Source organism: Gadus chalcogrammus, chromosome 12 (genome assembly GCF_026213295.1).
Source record: "Gadus chalcogrammus isolate NIFS_2021 chromosome 12, NIFS_Gcha_1.0, whole genome shotgun sequence".
Lineage (NCBI taxonomy): Eukaryota > Metazoa > Chordata > Actinopteri > Gadiformes > Gadidae > Gadus > Gadus chalcogrammus.
The window spans coordinates 27,870,833-27,895,842 of NC_079423.1; the positions used below are offsets into that span (position 1 = coordinate 27,870,833).

Sequence of the window (25,010 nt, forward strand, 5' to 3'; positions counted from 1 at the left end):
GGCTATGTCTTAATTTCGATTGCATGTGGAAAGTCGTTTAACCTAAAATAGATCCAAAAACTAAATAACTGATGTACTACTTGGAGTCAAGCATTTAACACCATATATTAAATTCCTAAATTAATAACATAAGAAACATTAACGCTAGGAAGCGAAACAAGTGCTGGCAAATATAAAGAATTGAACCATTCTGCACACAGTAGACACACCACATGTGGCCGGAAGTCGGAGCAATATCGTCATAGCAAGATGGTGGCCACCAGGAGAGGAGTACTCGTGTGCTCCCCAGTTAAAACAAAAACAAATTCCGATGAATCTCCTGATGTTCCGGTAAGTTAAAGCGATAAATCATGCATTGTTACAAATGTAAACGAACCTGATCAATAAATCGCCAGTAGTCGTAGCAGAGTACAACATGTGATTTCGCGTGACACTGTTGGTGTTCACGTGGCTGTGAAGTCTAGCCAGAGTGCTGGCTGAAGTCAAGTCTTTCGATAGTTTGTAAACAGTTGGGTGTTTTAAATACATATTGAAAAAAACAAAAGGACCAAACACAAAGCATTATGGCGTGTGAAATTTTAACAATGCTTGTGGAATCCTATCTAAAATATAATCTAATATAAAACATAGGCCTATAAACGATTTCAGCGTACTTTTTCCTTTCCTAAACATTTTGTCCTGCAGGCCACCCCATCCACCGCCCACAGAACAAGACGTGCAGCGAAACAATCGCAAAACTCGGAGGAAGAATCCAGAAACCAGCCCCGGGAGAGCTCCGTAGAGTCCATCCCGTCTTCACAGAACAGACGGCCGGTCAGAAGATGCACGAAGCATTCCCGGCTTCACAGTCCGCCTCAGCCCTCCACCCCAGCAGACTCAGACATGGAGTCCGGCTGCTCTGCCCTGTCCGACAGCGAGCCTCAACCCCACAGCACCAAGAAGATGGACGGGAAGGCCCAGCCACCCCGCACCACTAGCCAGGAGGGCGAGGCGGGCTCCGAGGCGGAGTCGTGCTCGTCGCCGCCGTCCGAAAAGCGGCGCACACGCCGGAGCATTCGAGCGAGGAAAACCCCGGAAAAGCCCTGCACGTCCCAGAGTGACCTAGGGGAACAGGAGGCCAGCGCCCAGAGGGCCACCCGGAGCACCCGCAGGAGCACCCGCACCAGGGCGTCGGCGAAGACGCCGGGGGAATACAGCGAACTCTCGGACGCCGACAGCTGCGCGTCCGGCTTCGCCGAAGGCCCGCCGTCCACCGTCCGGGCGACCCGTTCGGCCCGGCGCGCGCCCCTCAGCCAACCCATCCCCCTCTACCTGGACGCGGCCTCGGAGGGCTCGCAGTCGCCCGCCCGCATCGCCAGGGGTAGACCCCGAGCCGTCAGGGGATACGCGGCCTCCGACCTGTCCTGCGACTCCGAGGGGTTGGAGTCCGGGCCGAGCACGCCGTCGCGCCGCAGCACCCGCGTCAGCTCCCGGTCCGCCGCCGCCACCGCCACCGACTCTGACTCGGAGGTCCTCCAGGCGACCCTGGTCCAGAGCAGAGAGGCCAGGCTCTCTGTGGTCCTGGAGAGGGTTGTGGCGGAGGAGCCCAGCGAGGGCCCCCTGAACGACTCCACGCTAGAGGACACGGTGGTGGAGGACAAGACGGTCACCTTGGCCGAAGACGAGGAGCTGGAGCTGGGGGAGGAAGACGCGACGAATGCCGACGTCAAGTCCGTCTGCGACGCGCCAGAGACGATCCGGGTCGGACAGGAGGGCAGCGTGGCGGTGTCTGTGGCGCCCGGCGACAGCGCGATGGAGGTCGCCGAGGCAACGCCGTCGACGGAGGGCATCGAGGGGGGGGTCTCCGGCGAGAACGAGGACGTGACGTCCTCGGCAGGCGCTGAGGTGACCGCCGATGACCAGCAGAGGGAGGAAGAGCTGCCAACGACCCAGGAAGCGACGCCAACGACCCAGGAAGAGCTGCCAACGACCCAGGAAGAGCTGCCAACGACCCAGGAAGAGCTGCCAACGACCCAGGAAGAGCTGCCAACGACCCAGGAAGAGCTGCCAACGACCCAGGAAGAGCTGCCAACGACCCAGGAAGCGACGCCAACGACCCAGGAAGCGACGCCAACGACCCAGGAAGATCTTCCCCAGGAACAGGAAGTGCCACCGTCGGTGCAGGAGGAGACGGAGGCGGCCTCAGAACCAATAGAAATGGAGGACATGGAGGTGGACGCCTCAGACAAAGAAGCCCGGCAGCAAGAAGGCTCGGACCGGGCGATCGTGCCGGAAGCCGAACAAGCCGAAGACCCGCCCATTCAAGTGACCAGCAGCCAGGAACCCAAGGTCAAAGTGGAGCCCTTCCCGGAGCCCGCCCCCCAACGCCCCGATGTGGTGGTCCGACAAAAGACGGCGGTCATCAGCCTGCTGGACAGCAGTGAAGAAGAGGAGGATGATGAAGAGGTAGGCGATGACTGCGTGATTCAGGAGGAGGACGACGACGACAAGGTGGAAATTGTGGAGCGGGCGGGTCCTTCAGCGCTTCCCGACGCCGCGGGGGCCGGCGGTCTGTTCATGATTGACACGCGGCCCGGGCAGGAGGCGGACCTGCAGTACCTCAAGGAGGGAGGGGAGGAAGAGGACGAGGACGAGGAGGAGGACTTTGTGGACGAAGAGGGGGAGGACGACGACGACGAATACAACCGAATGCTCTTCTATAATGGGAATCCTCAGACGTAAGTCGTATGAAATGTAAGGTGTATGGCTCACGGCGTGGTGTCTGGACACACCGCAGTCGGTGATGGCCTGCACACATATCGGCAAGAAATGCACCGACATCCATAGCTTGTAGTCAATTTGAGTAATTTTTGAGTTATTTGTGGGGGTCCAAATGTTAAACACTGATAAAGCTTTGATTGTGGCTGGCAAATGCAGCCCAGAGACTTGTAAATGCTCCACCTGTTGGCTTTGGCTTTTTCTGAGTCTGCACGCAGGTTTATACAAACACACACTATATAGCCCCACTCCACTCACTCCTATCTCATGAAATGCAGAATGGAGAAATGAGTCGTGACGGCAGTGTGTGAAGTATCTTTCTCTCCGCTTTGCCCATTTGTTCCAGGAAGGAGTGTTCCACTCGTATTGACCCGGGCCTGAGAGCGAAGGAGCTCGGGGGATTATACATCAATTTCGATGGCAGCAAATCAAAACCTGTCTCCAACTCGCTGCGAAACCTGAAGGATCCAAAGATCCAAGATGAGGTAAATAACTTTCATTGATTCCCCCTCCCCCCCCTCCCCCAACCACATCCTCCTCTTCCTTTTTTTGAAGGTGATCCGGGATGCAGACCGGGTAATGAATTGTGTATGCAAGAGTGTGCCACTTCAAACACCCCCCCCCTCCCCCCCTAGAGAAATGGCGTTTCTTCACGGTGTGACTCAAATCCGGTTTGACATTGGCCGTGTATCCTTGCTTGCGCTGTTTGTGCTGAGTTTACCCTGCCTCCTCTCCCTCCGTCCCCAGGCGATGAAGAACAGCGTGTTGGGCCCCGAGTTTGAGAAGCAGAGCGCGGCGCCTGCCTACAACGAAGCCAAGCGGAGCTTGAAACTCAAACGCAAAGTAAGACGGCCGTGTGTTGTTTGAAAAGCTTGGGGTTGTCAAACGCCGTTCAGCGGTGACACTGCGCATTACCATTCAGCCGGCGGGCTCGATATTCGGTCTGGTGTTGTGAGGCCACTTGGTGTTTTGTTGTACCAGGGTTTTAAACCCCGTGGCGGTCGCCCTTGAGCAGGATCTGTAACCCCCCCCCCCCCCCCCCCCACCTGCGCTGTCGACTCGTATCTGCATTCGGGGCGGGCCGCGGTGAATGCAAACCATAGGGGCGTGTCACTCACCGGCTACCTGCCCCGTCCTGTCACAGGAGGAGCGCGACAAGTCGACCGGCGACGGTTGGTTCAACATGAAGGCCCCCGAGCTCACGCCGGAGCTCAAGGCCGACCTCAAGGTCATCAAGATGAGGGGCGCCCTGGACCCCAAGCGCTTCTACAAGAAGAGCGACCGCGACGGCCTGCCCAAGTTCTTCCAGGTGAGTGGCGCCCGTCCTATGACTGAGACATGACTCACTCCGATACCGGTGTCGGAAATCAGCGAGTACACAAGTCTATGTGCCGATCCAATACCATCACGTGACAAGCTCATCAGCTTAATTACAAGAACACAAATCTATTATTATAATGATGGATTACAAATGTAAATGATCTAGAAAAGAAATGTGTCGACAGCAAGTGAAGCGTCGACACATTTCTGTCATCGTAAGAGAACCCTTCAATCAGAACAAGTGCTCTTAGTAGTTACATTCCTTGATGCTGTATATACTCTGTATCGGCCCATACTCAAGATCAGGAATGGGTTTCGAGAAGGAAAAATGGTATCGGAATATCGTACACGCATCCCTGTCACCGTGCTCCTCAGTTTTTGTTTTGTCTTCCCACGGCGCTCGTCTGATCAGCCTTCATTCAAACCATGAGGTTGTGCTCATGATGTCGTGAGTGAACGAGTTTGAACTTGTGTTATGGTAGGTCGCTACCGTGATGGACAGCCACGTGGACTTCTTTCATTCCCGGCTTCCGAAGAAGGATCGGAAGAGGACTATGGCGGAGGAGCTGATGGCCGACTCAGAGTTCAGACGGTAGGCTTATTATCCGAGGAACACTGATTTATACCAAGTTGAACCCTATTCATGGCCACGCCTGTCCTGTTGTCCAACTCCATACATGTTTCTATAATGTAATATGCAACATTTCATTTTGGAATACCTGGTGATTTCAGAGGCATTTAAACGTTTTATATTGTGCCGATAAAGACCATGTGTCCCTGAGAAAGACGCCCGGCCTGTTCTGCTCATGCAGTCTACTCCTCTTTTAGCTTGTTCTAAAGATAGTCTGTTTCTCTCCATCCCCAGGAAAAACAAGAAGAAGTACCTGGAGATCATGGCCGAAAAGACTGCGGCTGCTGCCGGCCGCTCTAAAAAGAAGAGGTTTAGTCAGAAGAAACCAGCAGCGGTCTGAGCGGGTCCAGGCATTCAGATCATAGTTATCTCACGCCTTCATTCATAATGTAAACCAGACTCCCAAAGAGAGGCCTAGCCATAAGCCTTCTGGGTCCTATATAATATAAAGAGTGTTTAGCATCAAGAATATGATACATGCTTCCAGGATTGAATAATTGCTAACATGTGTATTAAGTACACAGGTTTACTAAGTTGAGTGCATTTTTTATTAATGAATAAAAATATGTACACTCATATGATTATTCAATGGAAACGTTTGTACTGTATTAACTGGATGTTTGGCCACCAATAATCAATCTTGCAATAAAGTTTTTAGGTGTGCATTTTTTATTGTCTGCTATGATTTGGCCTATTATACATGTAATTCAGAGGTTTTCAAAGACATGGTCCTGTAAAAATGTTTTAACATCAGCTCGAACATAATTGCACAATCTACAAAAAACAATGTTGAGCCCCTAATACTTAAAGGTGTTACATGAGATAAATGCTGTTAAAGTGTCGTATTTCTTTACAAACTAAATGGGATGAAAGCTGCGTTTTCTACCACAAACCTACTGGACCGAAAGTGACTTGACGCAGGTGTAGTGGAAACGTTTATTGCTCCATCGCCATCCCTTCGTCAGTCTTCTGTCGAAACCGGGATGTTCCATGAGCCGGCGGTGGTCGGGGTCTGTCAGTCGTCCTGGGTGGCCTTCAGGTACATACTCTGGTAGATCTTTCCGAGGCTTTCCTCGAAGGCCAGTCTGTGAGGCCGGGGGAAGACGTCTCGGGACCCCTGTTTGCTGCCGTAGAGCCCCCCAGCCCATCCTCCTGGACTATCGCTACAGAGGCAGAGATGAAATACTCAAATCATAGCTCCTATATCCCCCCCTACAGACCCTTTAACGATATTGGGCTATGATTCAGTTAATTAATATCTGAAATAAATGTCAGGTGTGCCAATGGCAGCCAGAATGTCTTAAAATGAGCACTTTTCTATCAATATATTTCCTGTGCCATTATCGACCGGGTGGTGAAGACAGAGGAAACGGGGTGAAGAGAAGGAATGACATGTAATATAGGACAACATGTGGGAATCAAACCGTAGTCGCTACAAGGTGTATTGCCTTCCTACCAATGTGCAAGTATAGCGCTATTCTTACCAGTTGTCCATCGAAACGCATTACAATGAATGCCTTCACAATCACCCTGTCCAGTCGCACACTGACGTCGAGGTCAACCGTGCAAGAAAACAGCCCTTTATATTGTCTGAGCAAGGTTACAAGACAAACTGGCTCTACCACCTGAGCTCCTGAAACCATGAAGGAATATGAAAAGTGTGTGTTGAACTTTGTTAAGGAGGCCAACAGAGTGGACGGGGAGCAGAGCTGTGGGTCTTCTACCTGTTCTCTGGTACCGGGGGGCCACAGTCAGCTCCACCACAGAAACCCCCGCTCCTCTCTTGCCTCTCCTCCTTCTCCTCCTCCTCCGTCTGCAGTCACAAGACAACCAACAGCTCGACAAACACTCGAGAGGAACAGGCGCCCACCATGACGGTGTCAACAGACGAGGGCTTCTGTGTATAGATGTTATCGCACTTTGGGAAACAAGTTCAGGATGTGACTTATTACATATGACGAACCCAACCCTCATATGTTTAAGTTTGGGACTTGACAATAATTCATCCGGTGTTTAAAGGTGGGAGTCTAAATAAGGGGTGGGCTTTCTGAATACCAATAAGACAAAGTTCTTTGCATCACTGTTGCAGCTTTCTGATGCTTCTTACGTTCCAAGGTCAGCAGAGAAATAACTGGGAATATGCTTCTCTTACAAATAAATACAACTTCAGACCTTATAATCATGGATTATTAGTATCTAGTATCTATTTATTAGTATCTACCGATTAGTATCTACCGAGACCTTTGACCACAGTCAAAGGTCAAGGGGTCACAGGTCACTCACAAGGCGTTTGGGACTTGCTCCGTGGGTCTGTAGAATCCTCTGGACCCGGCTGTGGATCTGCTCCCACTGCGATGGGCCGGAGGGACTGCAGTGCAACCTGTGAAAGACAGTTGGAAACTTTTTACTAAACTTTTCCTTGTCACTATTTTGTCATTTTAGCAGACCCCCCATCCGAAGCGACTTCAGGGAATTCAGACGTCGTAAATAGGGCTGGGTATCGTGGCCAACTTCCTAAATCGATCCGATTTCGATTCATAAGGTTCTGAATGGATTAATCACGATTCGATTCGATTTATTCTGCTCTTAAATAATGAAAATGGCTCAACTGTGTTACAAAATACAAATGTACTTTATTTTTTCTCTACACCTTAAAACAACAGGCTTTAAGTGCAAACTTGTAAATTGGACAGTTTAAACTTGAGCTGTAAACAAAACTGTCTCAACTGTCTTCAAAAGTGCAATTTTGAAATTAGAAAGGAATTGCAAGTGAAAGCAGGGACGCGGGAAGTCAGTCCGAGGGGTGGGTGCTGAGAGAGAATCTATATAATGACGTCATAATAAATGCTGCGCAACATCCATTGTTTACAGAGACGAGATGACGGGTGACGTGTGTTAAAAGAGTTCTGTTAACTAGCCAGTGTTATTCAGTGGCTAGTTATTATACATAAGGGGTAAGACTGCTGTTTTTTATTGGTCGTCATGAAAAAAAACATAAGGGGTAACACTGTTGTTTTTTATTGGTCGTCATGAAAAAAAACATGAGGGGTAACACTGTTGTTTTTTATTGGTCGTCATGAAAAAAAACATAAGGGGTAACACTGTCGTATTTTATTGGTCGTCATGAAAAAAAACATAAGGGGGAACACTGTTGTTTTTTATTGGTCGTCATGAAAAAAAACATAAGGGGTAACACTGTTGTTTTTTATTGGTCGTCATGAAAAAAAACGTAAGGGGTAACATTGTTGTTTTTTATTGGTCGTCATGAAAAAAAACGTAAGGGGTAACACTGTTGTTTTTTTTGGTCGTCATGAAAAAAAACATAAGGGGTAACACTGTTGTTTTTTATTGGTCGTCATGAAAAAAAACATGAGGGGTAACACTGTTGTTTTTTATTGGTCGTCATGAAAAAAAAACGTAAGGGGTAACACTGTTGTTTTTTATTGGTCATCATGAAAAAAAAAATAAGGGGTAACACTGTTGTTTTTTATTGGTCGTCATGAAAAAAATACATAATGGGTAACACTGTCGTTTTTTATTGGTCGTCATGAAAAAAAACATAAGGGGTAACACTGTCGTATTTTATTGGTCGTCATGAAAAAAAACATCAGGGGGAACACTGTTGTTTTTTATTGGTCGTCATGAAAAAAAACATAAGGGGTAACACTGTTGTTTTTTATTGGTCGTCATGAAAAAAAACGTAAGGGGTAACACTGTTGTTTTTTATTGGTCGTCATGAAAAAAAAAATAAGGGGTAACACTGTTGTTTTTTATTGGTCGTCATGAAAAAAAACAGAAGGGGTAACACTGTTGTTTTTTATTGGTCGTCATGAAAAAAATACATAATGGGTAACACTGTTGTTTTCTTATTGGTCGTCATGAAAAAAAACATAAGTGGTAACACTGTTGTTTTTTATTGGTCATCATGAAAAAAATACATAAGGGGGGTAACACTGTTGTTTTTTATTGGTCGTCATGAAAAAAAAAATAAGGGGTAAAACTGTTGTTTTTTATTGGTCGTCATGAAAAAAAACATAAGGGGTAACACTGTTGTTTTTTATTGGTCGTCATGAAAAAAAACATGAGGGGTAACACTGTTGTTTTTTATTGGTCGTCATGAAAAAAAACATAAGGGGTAACACTGTCGTATTTTATTGGTCGTCATGAAAAAAAACATAAGGGGGAACACTGTTGTTTTTTATTGGTCGTCATGAAAAAAAACATGAGGGGTAACACTGTTGTTTTTTATTGGTCGTCATGAAAAAAAACATAAGGGGTAACACTGTCGTATTTTATTGGTCGTCATGAAAAAAAACATAAGGGGGAACACTGTTGTTTTTTATTGGTCGTCATGAAAAAAAACATAAGGGGTAACACTGTTGTTTTTTATTGGTCGTCATGAAAAAAAACGTAAGGGGTAACATTGTTGTTTTTTATTGGTCGTCATGAAAAAAAACGTAAGGGGTAACACTGTTGTTTTTTTTGGTCGTCATGAAAAAAAACATAAGGGGTAACACTGTTGTTTTTTATTGGTCGTCATGAAAAAAAACATGAGGGGTAACACTGTTGTTTTTTATTGGTCGTCATGAAAAAAAACGTAAGGGGTAACACTGTTGTTTTTTATTGGTCATCATGAAAAAAAAAATAAGGGGTAACACTGTTGTTTTTTATTGGTCGTCATGAAAAAAATACATAATGGGTAACACTGTCGTTTTTTATTGGTCGTCATGAAAAAAAACATAAGGGGTAACACTGTCGTATTTTATTGGTCGTCATGAAAAAAAACATCAGGGGGAACACTGTTGTTTTTTATTGGTCGTCATGAAAAAAAACATAAGGGGTAACACTGTTGTTTTTTATTGGTCGTCATGAAAAAAAACGTAAGGGGTAACACTGTTGTTTTTTATTGGTCGTCATGAAAAAAAAAATAAGGGGTAACACTGTTGTTTTTTATTGGTCGTCATGAAAAAAAACAGAAGGGGTAACACTGTTGTTTTTTATTGGTCGTCATGAAAAAAATACATAATGGGTAACACTGTTGTTTTCTTATTGGTCGTCATGAAAAAAAACATAAGTGGTAACACTGTTGTTTTTTATTGGTCATCATGAAAAAAATACATAAGGGGGGTAACACTGTTGTTTTTTATTGGTCGTCATGAAAAAAAAAATAAGGGGTAAAACTGTTGTTTTTTATTGGTCGTCATGAAAAAAAACATAAGGGGTAACACTGTTGTTTTTTATTGGTCGTCATGAAAAAAAACATGAGGGGTAACACTGTTGTTTTTTATTGGTCGTCATGAAAAAAAACATAAGGGGTAACACTGTCGTATTTTATTGGTCGTCATGAAAAAAAACATAAGGGGGAACACTGTTGTTTTTTATTGGTCGTCATGAAAAAAAACATAAGGGGTAACACTGTTGTTTTTTATTGGTCGTCATGAAAAAAAACGTAAGGGGTAACACTGTTGTTTTTTATTGGTCGTCATGAAAAAAAAAAAAAGGGGTAACACTGTTGTTTTTTATTGGTCGGCATGAAAAAAAACATGAGGGGTAACACTGTTGTTTTTTATTGGTCGTCATGAAAAAAAACGTAAGGGGTAACACTGTTGTTTTTTATTGGTCGTCATGAAAAAAAAACGTAAGGGGTAACACTGTTGTTTTTTATTAGTCATCATGAAAAAATAAATAAGGGGTAACACTGTTGTTTTTTATTGGTCGTCATGAAAAAAAACATAAGGGGTAACACTGTCGTTTTTTATTGGTCGTCATTAAAAAAAACATAAGGGGTAACACTGTTGTTTTTTATTGGTCAACATGGAAAAAACATGAGGGGTAACTCTGTCGTTTTTTATCGGCCGTCATGAAATAAACATAAGGGGTAACACTGTTGATATTTATCAAATAAAACATAGGGGGTAACATTGTTGTTTTTCTTTGGTCGTCATGAAAAAAAACATAAGGGGTAACACTGTCATATTTCATTGGTCGTCATGAAAAAAAACCATAAGGGGTAACACTGTTGTTTTCTTATTGGTCGTCATGAAAAAAACCATAAGTGGTAACACTGTTGTTTATTAAAATGACTGTCGTCATTAAAAAAATCATAAGGAGGGTAACACTGTTGTTTTTTTTGGTCGTCATGAAAAAAAACATAAGGGGTAACACTGTTGTTTATTATTGGTCGTCGTGAAAAAAAACACAAGGGAAATAATAGAAATACACACATACATTTTAATGTAATGTATATCCTCTTTATTAATGATTGATTATTGTGTATTGTCATCGCCTCAGTGGCGCAGTGGAGTGCACTCTGCCTAACCCCCTGGAGACCGGGGTTCAAATCTGGTTGATGACCTCTGTTGGAAGACTTATCTCTATTCCATGCGATTTATAAAGTCAAGTATAACCATTGTGATGACTTTATTCTGTGTTTTGATGGTGCATTGATAAGTTCGGAGGTTAACACTCTAAACAACTCAGGTTAGGATCCCCTCATAAACGTCGACAGGGGTATCACTGTCGTATTTTATTGGTCGTCATGAAAAAAAACATAAGGGGTAACACTGTTGTTTTTTATTGGTCATCATGAAAAAATAAATAAGGGGTAACACTGTTGTTTTTTATTGGTCGTCATGAAAAAAAACATAAGGGGTAACACTGTCGTTTTTTATTGGTCGTCATTAAAAAAAACATAAGGTGTAACACTGTTGCTTTTTATTGGTCGGCATGAAAAAAAACATAAGGGATAACACTGTTGTCTTTGTCAAATATTTTATAAGGGGTAACACTGTCGTTTTTTATTGGTCGTCATGAAAAAAAACATAAGGGAAATAACAGAAATACACACATACATTTTAATGTCATGTATATCGTCTTTGTTGACGATTGATTATTGCGTATTGTCATCGCCTCAGTGGTGCAGTGGAGTTTACACTGCCTAACCCCCTGGCGACCGGGGTTCAAATCCGGTTGATGCCATCTGTAAAAACCATAAGGGGTAACACTGTTGTTTTTTATTGGTCGTCATGAAAAAAAACATAAGGGGTGACACTGTTGTTTTTTTTATTGGTCGTCATGAAAAAAAACATAAGGGGTAACACTGTTCCTTTTTTTATTGGTCGTCATGAAAAAAAACATAAGGGGTAACACTGTTGTTTTTTATTGGTCGTCATGAAAAAAAACATAAGGGGTAACACTGTTGTCTTTGTCAAATAAAATATAAGGGGTAACACTGTTGTTTTTTATTGGTCGTCATGAAAAAAAACATAAGGGGTGACACGGTTGTTTTTTATTGGTCGTCATGAATAAAAACCACAAGGGGTAACACTGTTGTCTTTGTCAGATAAAATATAAGGGGTAAGACTGTTGTTTTTCATCAGTCATCATGGGAAAAAAACATAAGGGGTAAGTAACACTGTCGTTTTTATCAAATGAAACATAAAAAAAATGTCGTTTTTTATCTGTCATGAAAAACACATAAGGGGTCGAAATGTATCGAATAAAACATAGGGGGTAACACCAGGGACGCGGGAAGTCAGTCCAAGGGGAGGGGGTGCTGAGAGAGAGTCTATATAATGACGTCATAATAAATGCTGCGCAACAACCATTGTTTACAGATTCAGGGCTCCGCTCTGATAAACACTCTACTGGTTTGTAAAAAGAGTTCTGCCAACTAGCCACTGTTATTCACAATCGTCAGCAAGTAAACAATGTGGAAATTAGAGTCAACTCGGCTGATACTGTGCTGAATTTCACACTAACAACATGCCGACAAGCTGTTGCGGTCCGGGATTATACGCAGCGTTATAACAAGGATTCAGGAGGTTATTTCTAAAGGTTTAAAAGGAAAGTGACAATAAAAGAAAGCCTTTATTTTCATCCAGAGCTACAAGTGACGGAGAAACCGTCACTTGACGGTTTCTCCGTCAAGTGAACCGTCCGTCTTTGCTCTTTTTTTGCCAACCAGTTTACGTGCGGGATTCCAGAATCATGACAATAACATTCAACGTGTCTATTAATATGGCAGCAACATTTTACACCAGTTTTAGAATGTTCACTACAACAGATGTTGAACACCAACATGCTTATGTAAAATCAGCATAGTACCGATATTCAGCTATCGACAGTTCTGCGTTGTGTGTCATAGCCTACGTCAGCCTACTCAGACAATGTTCTTAATAAAATGAAATGATAATATCATAAATACAAAGGTTGGATGTCAATAATTTTATGAAAAATCATGTTGTATGATAAAATTATACAAAAAAAGTATTGATTTGTTCAGAAAACCTTCTCACTTGCAGTTACAGCCAGAGGCCGCCAGGGGGGGGGGGGTGCTGCAGCACCCTAAGCACCCCCACTTCCCGCGTCCCTGAGTGAAAGTGAAGGAATGTCGAACTACAACATTCCATCACTGCAAATTGCATTAAGGCATTGCTTATTAAAGTGCAAAAATAATAATAACAAAAAAGAAATAAAAAAATCGATCACATGCCCTATGAATCGATATTGCACAATTTAAATGAAATCAATCCAAAATCGATTAAATCGATTTTTTTTACCCAGCCCTAGTCTTAAATGAGCTGGTAGGGGTGAGGGTATCCGGCTCAAGGATGCAGTCATCAGGTTAGGCTGTGGACATTGGGGATTGAACCCTGGACCTTTTGCCTGGGGCTCCAACATCCTAAACTCTACACTACCCTGGGAGAGAGAAAAGTGTGTAACAAGAGCAAGCTAAAGATGGTGTTTCATAGCCAAGGTCATTATGGTCTACATTCACAATAATTTGTTCCAACTGCCTGCTCAGGACTGAGATGGACGTCCGGACTGAAAAGGACAAGAAAGATTTCCCTGTCGACCTGGAATGAGCTGCCAAAATACTCCCAACTGACTGATCTCCTTCTCTCCCGTCCCGATTTCAAAAACCACCAGAAAGATTTGGAGCATCAGAAAATGATTGCCTGTCGTCTTTGCACTTGAAACTTCAATTTTCTTTTTATTATTCGGTGTATCGCTAAAACGTTGTATATTCTGGGAACATACAACGTCCCTTACTGCATTATACCCCTTGCTGTGCTGCCCTTTTTGGAGAAATATAAAAATACATTTAAAAAAACAGGCCAACGCCCATCACACACTGAGACGCAAAGTGTCGGTTCTGTCCACTAGTCTGTGCTGTATACTAGCAAAAGACGGAGGTATCGCCGTGACAACCTGGCTCAAACCAGCCTCACCCACTTGACACATTCTTTTCTTCTTTTGTTTTTTGCACATCATGAAAACGAAATACAGTCTACCACATAAATGGCAATACTTCCTTTGACCAAAATCAATGTCGGCATCCTCACACACACACACACACACACACACACACACACACACACACACACACACACACACACACACACACACACACACACACACACACACACACACACACACACACACACACACACACACACACACACACACACACAGAAAGAAAGAAAGCAATTTCACAATTTATAAAAAGTTTGCATTTAAACTACAGCCATGAACGCTCGGCATCAATACGTTATAAATGAATTCTGTCTGTTGAGAAAATAAATAAATGAAGTGACATAGAGGAGAGTCACAAAGAAGTCAGTCAGTGTGGCAATAAACTGATAAATTCCTCTATTGCTACCTTGTTTGCGTCCATTTGCCTCGGAGTGGCTTGACGCGGACCGACTGACGGACGTGCGGTGGCAAAAGGCTTTGTCGTGTTTTCCTCTGTGATTAGATAAATGTACTGTTCTATTTGCAATACTCATCGAGGACAAATCATCTCAAGGTGTGTGTGTGTGTGTGTGTGTGTGTGTGTGTGTGTGTGTGTGTGTGTGTGTGTGTGTGTGTGTGTGTGTGTGTGTGTGTGTGTGTGTGTGTGTGTGTGTGTGCGCGCACGTACATACGTACGCGTGTACGTTCACGTGTGCGTACGTGCGCGTCGAGTGTGTGTCTGTGTGTACGTACGTACATACGTACGCGTGTACGTTCACGTGTGCGTACGTGCGCGTCGAGTGTGCGTGCGTGTTGGTGCTTCAGGGCCTCCGAGACAATGGCCGCCCTTTGGCATCCATCACTTCCTCTTCCCATCAGCGGCTCGCTGGAGAGACGTGACCCCGTCGCCTTCTGGGGGAATCTACAACAGACGGGGCACTAATCCCCCGCCCGACCGGCCTGGTCGCGTTTTCAATTGAGACAGAAGTATCATTCATTTCCCGCAATTTACTTCTCCCCCCCCCTACCCCCACCCCCTACCCCTTGTTTAAAATTGTCTATTGATTTTAATGTTTACTTATAGAGGGACAGGAAGGGGGGGGGGGGGGGGGGGGGGGGGAACCCAGAACAAACGCAACGCGGAACATGGCTGCCGTCGACGTGTTCAACTGGCAGCGGCTGCGATCGATCACAGAGTCTCTCACAATGTATTAAAGAGTGCGTCGGGTCAAACGCATCGGGTCTCGGGCTGAAACACAAATCAATACCATTTTCCTTTTTGTTCTCCCCTCCTTCTCCCCCCCCCCCCCCTTCCTTCTCTCCCTACCCTTCCCCCAGTAATGAACAAACATGACAAGGCATCAGCTCCTGTAATTTGAGAGGTGGGGGAGAATTCATCCTGCCTGTCGAGTGTGATCAAAATTAAAGATTAGTGCCATATGGGCACGCACACATGCACACAAACAAGGATATACACACACACACACACACACACACACACACACACACACACACACACACACACACACACACACACACACACACACACACACACACACACACACACACACACACACACACACACACACATGCAAACAGACAGACAGGTGCATGCACACACAGACACGGGTTTCATGAGAGAGCCGTATTTGTCAATATCGCATAATTGAAAATTCATATTGAGGTGCTGCTCTTTCTTCAACACACCGAGCCTCAGGACGTTTTGGGTAAACAAATGGTTTACACGGGGAAATCTGAACAGATTCAAAGCAAATTCTACCCGCAGAAAGGTTGTTTGCCTGGGCGAAGGCCGAACATTGGAAATTGGGTTTTAGGGCCAGAGATGCCTGTCAGTGTGGATTTCGAACACGAGAAAGAGAAATAAAGTAATTTAATAAAGTACGCTCCTTTCTTTGGTATTCAGTGTCAACATTTTGAAAAGCTTGCATTCCCCCAAAAAACAAGACAAACATCCCTTTACGACGCCTTTACTAAGCCCTGGTTCGTCCTGTGTCTGACGCACTTCCAACTGAGGCAGTTGGCAACAAGGTATACACAGTAGTATATATATATATATATAGACTGCAGCATTTCCATAAAAAATTAAGTCAAGCAATACGCCTAAATGAACTCAATAGCCACATGACAAAAAACCCTCTTAAAACGGCTTAATGGAACAATTCCGCAGTCAATTGCTGTAAGGCTTTTTATGGCGTTAATTGGCTTATCAGCAGAAAACGAACTTTTAGAAGCGAGGAGTTTAGCTCTATTCCAGTGTCCCTACCGTTCTTGGATAGACGAGTGTCCCAGAGGCGGCGGGCTCCTGGAGGAAGAGGGCCCCGGGATGGACCACGCCTTCTCCACAGGGGTCCCTGTCCGACCCTTCTCTCCGCGACAACTCCTCTGAGCCTCAGGGGACAACCCGGTCGCCGTTGAACCTGACTGCGACTGGAGGAGGTCAGAGGTCAAATGGGGGTCGAGAGGGTCTTATGTCTGACTGAATATTTGTTTTATATAAAACAATATTTGACATGCCTCGTTCATGCATCTACCAAACCTCAGAGAGTTACATCAAATGATGGCAGACATTACAGATAATAAGTATATTTAAGTTAGAACTCACCTTAGCTAACTCGGGCCGGTAGCTTCCCAGCAAAGACGAATCTAGGGCAATAACTATATTTAGAAGTATGGAAGAGTATTATTTATTAACATTTCCTTCCAGAACAAACAGAAAATGGAGAAAGAAAGTTTTTCTTATTATACCAGTATGTGAGTGAGTGAGTGAGTGAGTGTGTTCGCAGGCTCACCAGGGTGATCTGCTGTGTAGCGGGCAGAGCCAAAGCGATGCAGGACGCTATCTCTAGTAGGAGAGACAGGCTGGTAGGAGGGTGACTCCGAGAAGGAAACATCGCTGTGAAACGGAACCTAGCGAGGCCATCACACACAATAGGAGACCGTCAAAATGGCTCTTCGATTTCCACCCATCCCCACACCATCGGAAGTCGAGTTGTAATCAATGCAGAAATATTACGAGGCACTGCGAGGCGGTTCTGGCAGATGGTATTTGCATCTTTCCTTCTCTCTATACATAAAAACAAAATCTCTTACAGTCCCGGAAGGGCATCTTTCAACTTTACTATCGTAGAGAAATATCTAAACGATACCTTGGGCAAACAGAAAGGAATTAAGAAGCGGCGCTGCAGTCTGGAATATCAATTACGGACGAAAGAAAAGAAGACCAAAACACAACAGCGAAACAAAGCTCCAGTAAGTCTTACTTACTTAGCTGAATGCAATAACAATCGCTGGGCATTAATCACGATACATCACCGCTACGGGGGAGATAGGGCCGCTACTTAAGAGGCTACTTTTCTCCCTGCTCTCTCCCCCTCTATTCCTCTTTCATTTCAACCCCCGAATAGCTACCAAGCGGTCGCAGAAAAGGTTGCGAGGAAAAACCCAAGACATCCCTCACTGATGCATGCCTACTAATTGCACTTTGTTTGTTGTGGTTGCTGTTGTGGTTGTAGTCAACACGATGTTATTCGGATTGGCCGTGGCAGGGTGCTGTTCGCCAGCCTCTTTACATTCCCCCAACATGGAGTTTGTGGGGCAGACATGACTGTAATGCATTCATCACGGAGGCCAGACTACTTCATTAAGTATCTTATTTGTTAATTGCAGCTTGACACTTAATTACCAGGGTTAATTGTAGCCCAGGGAGTCGCCACGGACTACCGGGGAGCGGGCCGTGTGCCTTCGCTCTCACACGCCATTCATACGTATCACAAACAACCATCAACAAACAAGCGACAACAAACGGCTCGCTGCCTCAGCCTTTTTGCTTGACATGGAGGGGGGTGAGGGGGGAGGGGGGGACATCACAGGGAATTTTGATCGTCATAGCGCTAGATTAGATTAGACTGCAATGTGCGTTCTGATTGAAATCCAGATGGGAGCCCAGGGAGATTTCTATAATATCCTATATCCCCCGAGGCGATGCAATCAACCGATCATTGCGCCTTCCCTTCATATGCAAATGTGTTATAGTGGAATAATGCATGTAATTAAAGCATTTGTAGTAAACACAAGGGCAGTGGTTGGACTGCTGGACTCAATCGCAACAAACGGACTCACAACCCTGCTTTGAAGTGCTCAGTTTGATGTGGAGGGGAAAATAACAGAGTATGGTATCAGAAACATCAAACACACACACACACACACACACACACACACACACACACACACGCACGCACAGTAAAGGACATTCACTTTTGACCGGCCTCATCAAGAAACGATTACAAATAAGCCAAAACAAAGGACAACACGTTTGTTCTGTTTGTAGTGTGCAATTGTGCTGCTGACCCACAAACCCATGAAATCATTTTCACTGTATTTTAACGTGTGTATCGTACGCTTCATGCACGGCTGCCCTCGATTACTCCTCACTTTTAAACGATCAACGAAGAATACCAAATAAAGTTCAACGGGCACAAACAACGACGGCAAATCGATTCCTCCCGCCGAGGTCCGTCCATCCATCCATCAGTCTGTCTACCATTTATCTGTTTGTCTATCCATCTATCAGTCCGTCTATCCATATCCCCATCTGTCCATCCATCAATCTCTCTCTCTTTCCATCCCCCATCTATCCATCCATCCATCTATCCATCGCTGTGGTAGCGGTAGCGTTAGCATTCAGAGCTCGTGGTTGCTAGGGGACCAGGGGGGGGGGGGCAGCGAGGGGGCTTCCACCCACCTGGAAGGGGGGCTGGCTCAGGGTCTGCTTCCTGAAGTGGTGGGGCCCCAGCTGGAGGTGGGCCAGCCGCGCCTGGGCGTCCTCCGAGAGCTCGCACATCCGGCGGTGGGTGTAGGGCGACAGGGCGCGTGACACAGAGGCCACCGTGGGCTGCTGGTACCGGGGGGACGCCTCGGCGCGCGGAGGCCCCCTGAGCTGACCTCGCCCCGGCCTGGTCCTCTGGGAACCTCGGCGACGGCGACGGGGGGAAACGGGTTTGGTTGGCGCCGGAAGAGGGGAGGTCCCGGGCGACTCCGTGGACACGAGGGAGTCGCCCGTTTTCTCCTTCTCTTTCGCTCTGTTTGAAGGACTCCGTTTCCCAGGGTCCCCTTGGGTGCGCCGCAGAGTGGCGGGAGAGCTAGGTTGGGACATGGAGCGCAGTGACGGGGACATTGTTGTTTTTTTCCTCGGGCTACGTCTGGGGCGGGCAGGAGAAGACCTCTCTGGGTGGAGGCCACACAACTGCAGAGAGAGAGAGAGAGAGATGGAGAGAGAGAGAGAGAGAGAGAGAGAGAGAGAGAGAGAGAGAGAGAGAGAGAGAGAGAGAGAGAGAGAGAGAGAGAGAGAGAGGTAGATGGAGAGAGAGAGAGAGAGAATTAACCAGGATGAAGGGTTTGATGATGCACTTGCCCCGTGCATATGGCCACAGTGCACTGCAATGTCCTCTGGCTCTCTCTGAAAACTGCAGAGTTATGCCTTCACAGATGCTGCAGCCATCACAGCCCCCAGGTCTTTAACGAGATATAAACCATTCAACTATTAGCTAACTCAGACAGCCCATTACGCAACAACAACAACAACAACAACAACAACAACAACAATGCAATCGCAGCAACGGCAGCGGGAGCAGCAACCCCAGACCTTCCAGACACGGTGCCCACCTCTGCAGCATGGCACCAATAACTCCGATAGCTCCAATAACATAGTCCTCACAAGCAATATTCCCTTCCTCAGGCGGATGCCGGTCGGCTAGTGGGGAGGGGGGGGGATAAATAAGTTAAGAAAAAATGTTAATTATGTTTGATGGCTATCTGCCGTCTAATACAATCAAGAGGCCTTACGGAGCTGTAAAACAAATATGATCTAAATGCTAATCAGGGACATTGCGGAACATTAAAACTCATTAAAAAATAAAGAAAGACACAGAACGATGGATGAATTCTGGATTGAGGTTGCCATTTCTGAGGCATTTATTTAATGGAATCAAACAGAGCAAAGATTTACCGCCGGGGTCCCTCTCCCCACCTTTCCCTTCTCCACACACACACACACACACACACACACACACACACACACACACACACACACACACACACACACACACACACACACACACACACACACCGCTCCTCGCGTTCCAGGGCGCCAAGGGCTTGTCCGATGCGATTAGTCGCCGTGCCGCTGTTGTCGCTGCGGCGTGATGCAACGCTACGTCCTTGAGATAAACAAAGCCGGGCTTGCCAGAATTAGCCTTTACAACAACAAAAAAAAGACCGAAACCGAAAACGGCCTGTGAATGTGCATGCATGCAATCAACGACGAAGGCGTCGTTGTCGTTTCAACACGGGGGTAAATAATAGTACAAAACTAACAACAATAGAGAGAGAGTCAACAGCATGTGCATCACTCTTTATAGAGAGCGAGGCGGCCGTGTAAAGGGAGAAATCAGGACTGACAGTCAGATACGGCCTGGAATAATACTGGGAAGAGAGAGGCATATTAGGATGGAGAGAGGGTGAGGGGAGAGAGGGAGAGAGACAGAAAGTTTAGTTTGACAATATAAACGTATATTTACCTCTAAAGATAGAGATATCTTTTTTTGGAGGGGGGGGAGGGTGAAAAGGAGAAAAGTGTGCCATCTTCTAAACTACCTAAATCAGTAATGAAACAAGGCACTGGGTGCGGTTTTGGCACACCTCGCTGTCATGGGGAAAATGCCTGCGCTTAGAAGCCATTAGTGGAAGAGAAGGGAGAAGGGGAGAGGTTCTCCTGGCTGCTCAGATCCAGACAACCCCCAGAGGGGCTCGGGGGAGAAGACCTACAATCTTCCCCGTAGCCAGAAGCATCCTTCTTAAGCAAACAGCTCCACTCAGGATTACCTTACCTTGACAATGAAGGGCTGCTTATTGGCATAACGTGCCAACTCTATCTCTTTCTTGTTTTTTTGGTTTGAAGGTAGAGTGCTTTTGCTTCCTTCTTTTTTTTGTTTGATTGACACCGAAGAAAAACCAACCATCCCATCAACTTGAGGAGCAACGTGTTCATCTTATAATGCATCACTGCGCCACTCACACGCGCATGCACATGCACACACACAAAATGAAAGCAGAGAGGGAGAGACGTCTCAGAGGGAGGGAGAAGATAGAGGAGACAACCAGGAGTGAAGAAAACACACTGAACAAAAGCGCTGCCGTGCCTTTGAAAGGTAAAATGGTGATTTTATTCAGCTAAGCACCGGTTGCCCTTTAAATCCATGAAAAAAAAGTGCCCGGTGAAGGACAGACGCAGGTGAGCCAGGATGTGCTAGAGATTAACCCTCTCTCGATAGCGTATATATAAAAGCCTTGCCTTTCACGTCCTCTGTAGCTGGTCATGCTAGCCCAGCTACAGAGGGTTTGTAAATGGCCAGCTAGCCCAGCGGCAGAGTGTATGTTAAACAACAGCTAGCCAAGCTAAACAGTGTATATACAGTTAATGGTCAGCTAGACCAGCTGCATTGTGTATATAAAGCCTAGCTAGCCCAGCTACAGAGTGTATATGAAAGGCCAGCTAGCCCAGCTACAGAGTGTATATGAAAGGCCAGCTAGCCCAGCTACAGAGTGTATATGAAAGGCCAGCTAGCCCAGCTACAGAGTGTATATGAAAGGCCAGCTAGCCCAGCTACAGAGTGTATATGAAAGGCCAGCTAGCCCAGCTTCAGAGCGTATATTAAAGGCATGCTAGCGAGAGAACCAGGGAGGCTTTGCTATCAGCAGCACAGATCCGTTCCTCTGTAATTACACTCACAAGGAGACCGCGCATACCCTTGAAACACTAGATGGACCGATGGATAGACAGCGATGCAGAAAGACAGACAGACAGAGGATAGAGAGAGATAAAGACAGAAATACACGGAAATACATGGACAACGGCCAGAGAGAGATACAGGCAGAAAGAGATACAGAGAGAAAGACTGATATAAAGATTGACGGCAGAAGCCATGGCAACAATATTAGGGAGATAGGTAGGTAGGCAGATAGGAATACAGGTATATTTGATGGGACGAATAAAGGGGAGATTGATGCCACTCTTTAAAAACATGTCGGAAACTATCCGTAAAAGTGTGAATGAAAAAAAAAAAAAAAAAAAGTGTGAAAGTGTGAATCTGTCACAGTGCGAACGGCGTAAGACTTTCAGAATCATAATGAGCGAGCCGATATCAAACCTACATGTTTGAGTGCGATAGTACCAGAAACGATGTTGGATTAAACATCTCTGCGAGCACATTTTATATACTAATTGCTTTCAAATTTGGTAGGTGGACTTAACGTGCACATGCATACAATCAAAATGAGCAGAAAGCCTTCCTGTTTCAAAGTGACGATGTGTGTGCGTGTGCGTGGACCTCTCTCTGCGACGTGATTGGAGGAAAAGCCCGCAGAGACTACAGCGAACGGCGTCTTACAGGTGTGGCGGGCTGGCTGTCCGCTCCATCCATCTCCTCGATGACAGCGGTGGTGGCGAACTCCACCATGGGGGCGATTCCCTGGGGGGCGACAATGGGGGGCAGGGGGTGTACATGCGGAGTGTGTTGCGTTAACAGGCGGAGGCAAGACCAAAGCACCAGATAACCACTGCACTCACAGCTCCCAACAACAACTTACAGACGCAAATGTATCCCCATCTACGCTTCACTCAAGAGGAGGCAAATTGGAGAAGAAGAACCCCCCCCCCCCCCCCCCCTAAAAAAAAGTCTAGTAGGATGTTTAGACAATGTGGCGATTTGCTGAGAGACATTTTAAATTGCGGTGTGTTGAGCAAACAAATTGAAATCAGATGGTGAAGAGAGGGGGTGTTTACGGTCATTAAAATGACACCAATGCTCTGGAGGAGAAAGGGAAAAGTACGGAAAACAAACAACAAAGGGATGGCGGATGGCCGGGAAAGGAATAAAGATATATGTATATATATATATATATATATTAGTGCTGTCAGTTAAACGCGTTATTAACGGCGTTAACGCAATCCAATTTTAACGGCGCTAATTTTTTTATCGCGCGATTAACGCAATTCTTTTTTTTTTTCTTTGGCTCAAAACAAAGAAGTAGTAGCCTGACTGCTATGTTCAAGGCAGTATGTTTGTATGTTCATCGTTGAATTGCACTATAGGCTTTTTTTTTGTATTGTCCTGTTTTGATCAGTATATGCCAATGTTGTTATCAATAAAAAAACATTTGCACAAGGCAAGCCGATGCACTTCTCCATGTTGATAAGAGCATTAAAAGGAGAACAATTAATGGGACAAAGAAATCAAGGGATATTTAGCATAGAAAAAAGATTTGTGATTAATCGCGATTGCACGCGATTAATCGTGAGTTAACTATGACATTAATGCGATTAATTATTTTAATCGCTTGACAGCACTAATATATATATATATACATACAGGGAACGAAGAGCTCTTCCTCATCAAGATCTGTCTCTCAGGGGCCTCCTCGCTGGCAGTCAGCCGGGGCCCCGGGAAGACAAAGTCTCGGGTGCCCTCCTCCACCGTGGCCAGGATCTCACCCTCTAAGAGACACACACACACACACACACACACACACACACGCACACACACACACACACACACGCACACACACACACACACACACACACACACAGTGAAGGGCAAGCAGGACAAGTACCAGTCCTCACACATATATTCCGTAGATAAAAAGGTGAGAAGCAGTGTGTGTTTGCCTGGGTGAAACCAGGAGCACAGCAGGGCCATGAGGTGTCATCACAGTCCTACCTGGAGGGACCATCTGAATCAGCTCCAAAGTCGAGGTGTCAGCTGAAAAATAAATAATAGGGAAAGCCAAGCTAATTGTCTATAAGCTGGACCCTTAGTCAGAACTGCGGTTAACATGCCAATATGCTAATAGGGCAAATGCTTCAGGACTAAAAGGAGCCCACTTACATTCCAGTTGTTCCGAAACATCAGCCGGGTCAACCACACCGGGGAAAGTCTGAATCCATAGAGAGAGAGGAATTTAGACAGCAAAACCCTGCTACAGATAGATTGGAAAAAAGTCATGCCTAAAGTCTAGCAGACAGACAGAAAACAGAGAGATGACAGTCTTGGGTTTGTTTGTTTCAAGACTGGGGTGGTAATGAAAGTGTAACAAGCATTTATTAATAGCAATCCTAAAACATAATACATGTATCTTTTTATTTTCTAGTTTGCCCCTGCAGGAAAAATCCCCCAAAAAGGTGTACGATCCAGATTATTAACGTGAATACACACCACTCAATGAATCAGAACTCCTAAACAAACCCTTGCAGCTGGCGTCCCCGGTCACAGATTTGCTCAGTGATAAGATGCTTGGTCCTCACCCTGACAAAGACCATCTTGTGGTTGAAGAGCAGAGGGAAGATAGCAGGCATGCAGTGGGTCTTCCTGTATTGACCCATGACACACACGCTGAGGTAGATATCTTCTGATCGGGTCAACAACGCCCCAGGGCAGGTGATCTACACACAAACCAAGAGTAGGGATGGTTGGCAAAGTGAAGTGGTTGGGGTGTTCCCTGGGTTTGATCCATAATGCCTGCAGCCTACATGTAGCCTTCATTGAGCAAGATACTATCTCCCTACTCTTACCTGCTCCTTATTGACATGTGTCTGAATTAACTTTAAATTCCTTTGGATAAAAGTATTTAGCGAATAGCAGTGAACATTTGACCTGTACTTCTATCTGCCTTCAATACAAATATTTGAATACATTTTTTTGGTAAAAACGCAAAATCTAAAGTCAAAAGATTGACGAAAGAGCTGGCATTTTATACAGCATCGAGGAAGAGGACCAAGACGCGTCTCTTATCGCAGAAATCCGACAGTAAGTTCCCTGGTTACGAATGATTTCCTTCTGATTCGTGCAGCAAACGAACGACTGAATAAAGACCATAACAGCACTTACAGAATGTATGTCCAAGTAAACGGTGCATTTTAGAATTTTCTGGTACGATTTGCAGGAGGACAACTTCACTGGAGTAGGTTCCTTCATTTTCAAAGTTTGTTGTC

The 25,010-nt window shown here is 45.5% G+C and overlaps 2 protein-coding genes across 2 annotated transcripts; one reads left to right on the top strand and one right to left on the bottom strand.

Annotated features, from left to right (window-relative positions):
- The first annotated feature begins 189 nt into the window (after nt 1-189).
- dnttip2 (deoxynucleotidyltransferase, terminal, interacting protein 2) lies at nt 190-5,820 on the top strand. The gene is made up of 7 exons (XM_056603620.1): nt 190-330; nt 685-2,717; nt 3,104-3,242; nt 3,505-3,600; nt 3,902-4,066; nt 4,560-4,669; nt 4,943-5,820. The coding sequence occupies exons 1-7, from the start codon at nt 250-252 to the stop codon at nt 5,046-5,048; spliced, it is 2,730 nt and encodes a 909-aa protein (XP_056459595.1). The 5' UTR covers nt 190-249; the 3' UTR covers nt 5,049-5,820.
- On the bottom strand, nt 4,279-25,009 carry spata6 (spermatogenesis associated 6). The gene is made up of 13 exons (XM_056603621.1): nt 24,907-25,009; nt 24,324-24,461; nt 23,908-23,956; nt 23,740-23,781; nt 23,392-23,516; nt 22,411-22,491; nt 18,708-19,208; nt 16,756-16,873; nt 16,569-16,621; nt 16,230-16,393; nt 6,992-7,088; nt 6,433-6,521; nt 4,279-5,871 (listed from the first exon to the last, which is right to left on the bottom strand). Exons 1-13 carry the CDS (start codon nt 24,991-24,993, stop codon nt 5,724-5,726), a joined length of 1,692 nt encoding a protein of 563 aa, XP_056459596.1. The 5' UTR covers nt 24,994-25,009; the 3' UTR covers nt 4,279-5,723.
- Between the last annotated feature and the right edge of the window lies 1 nt (nt 25,010).

Coding starts and splice junctions, on each gene's coding strand:
- dnttip2 (XM_056603620.1), top strand. CDS start 250: ATGGTGGCCACCAGGAGAGGAGTACTCGTGTGCTCCCCAGTTAAAACA. Junction 2,718..3,103: donor TATAATGGGAATCCTCAGAC/GTAAGTCGTATG, acceptor CATTTGTTCCAG/GAAGGAGTGTTCCACTCGTA. Junction 3,601..3,901: donor GCTTGAAACTCAAACGCAAA/GTAAGACGGCCG, acceptor GTCCTGTCACAG/GAGGAGCGCGACAAGTCGAC.
- spata6 (XM_056603621.1), bottom strand. CDS start 24,993: ATGAAGGAACCTACTCCAGTGAAGTTGTCCTCCTGCAAATCGTACCAG. Junction 19,209..22,410: donor ACAGCCAGCCCGCCACACCT/GTAAGACGCCGT, acceptor CTCTCTCTGCAG/TTGTGTGGCCTCCACCCAGA. Junction 16,622..16,755: donor CTACACAGCAGATCACCCTG/GTGAGCCTGCGA, acceptor TTCTAAATATAG/TTATTGCCCTAGATTCGTCT.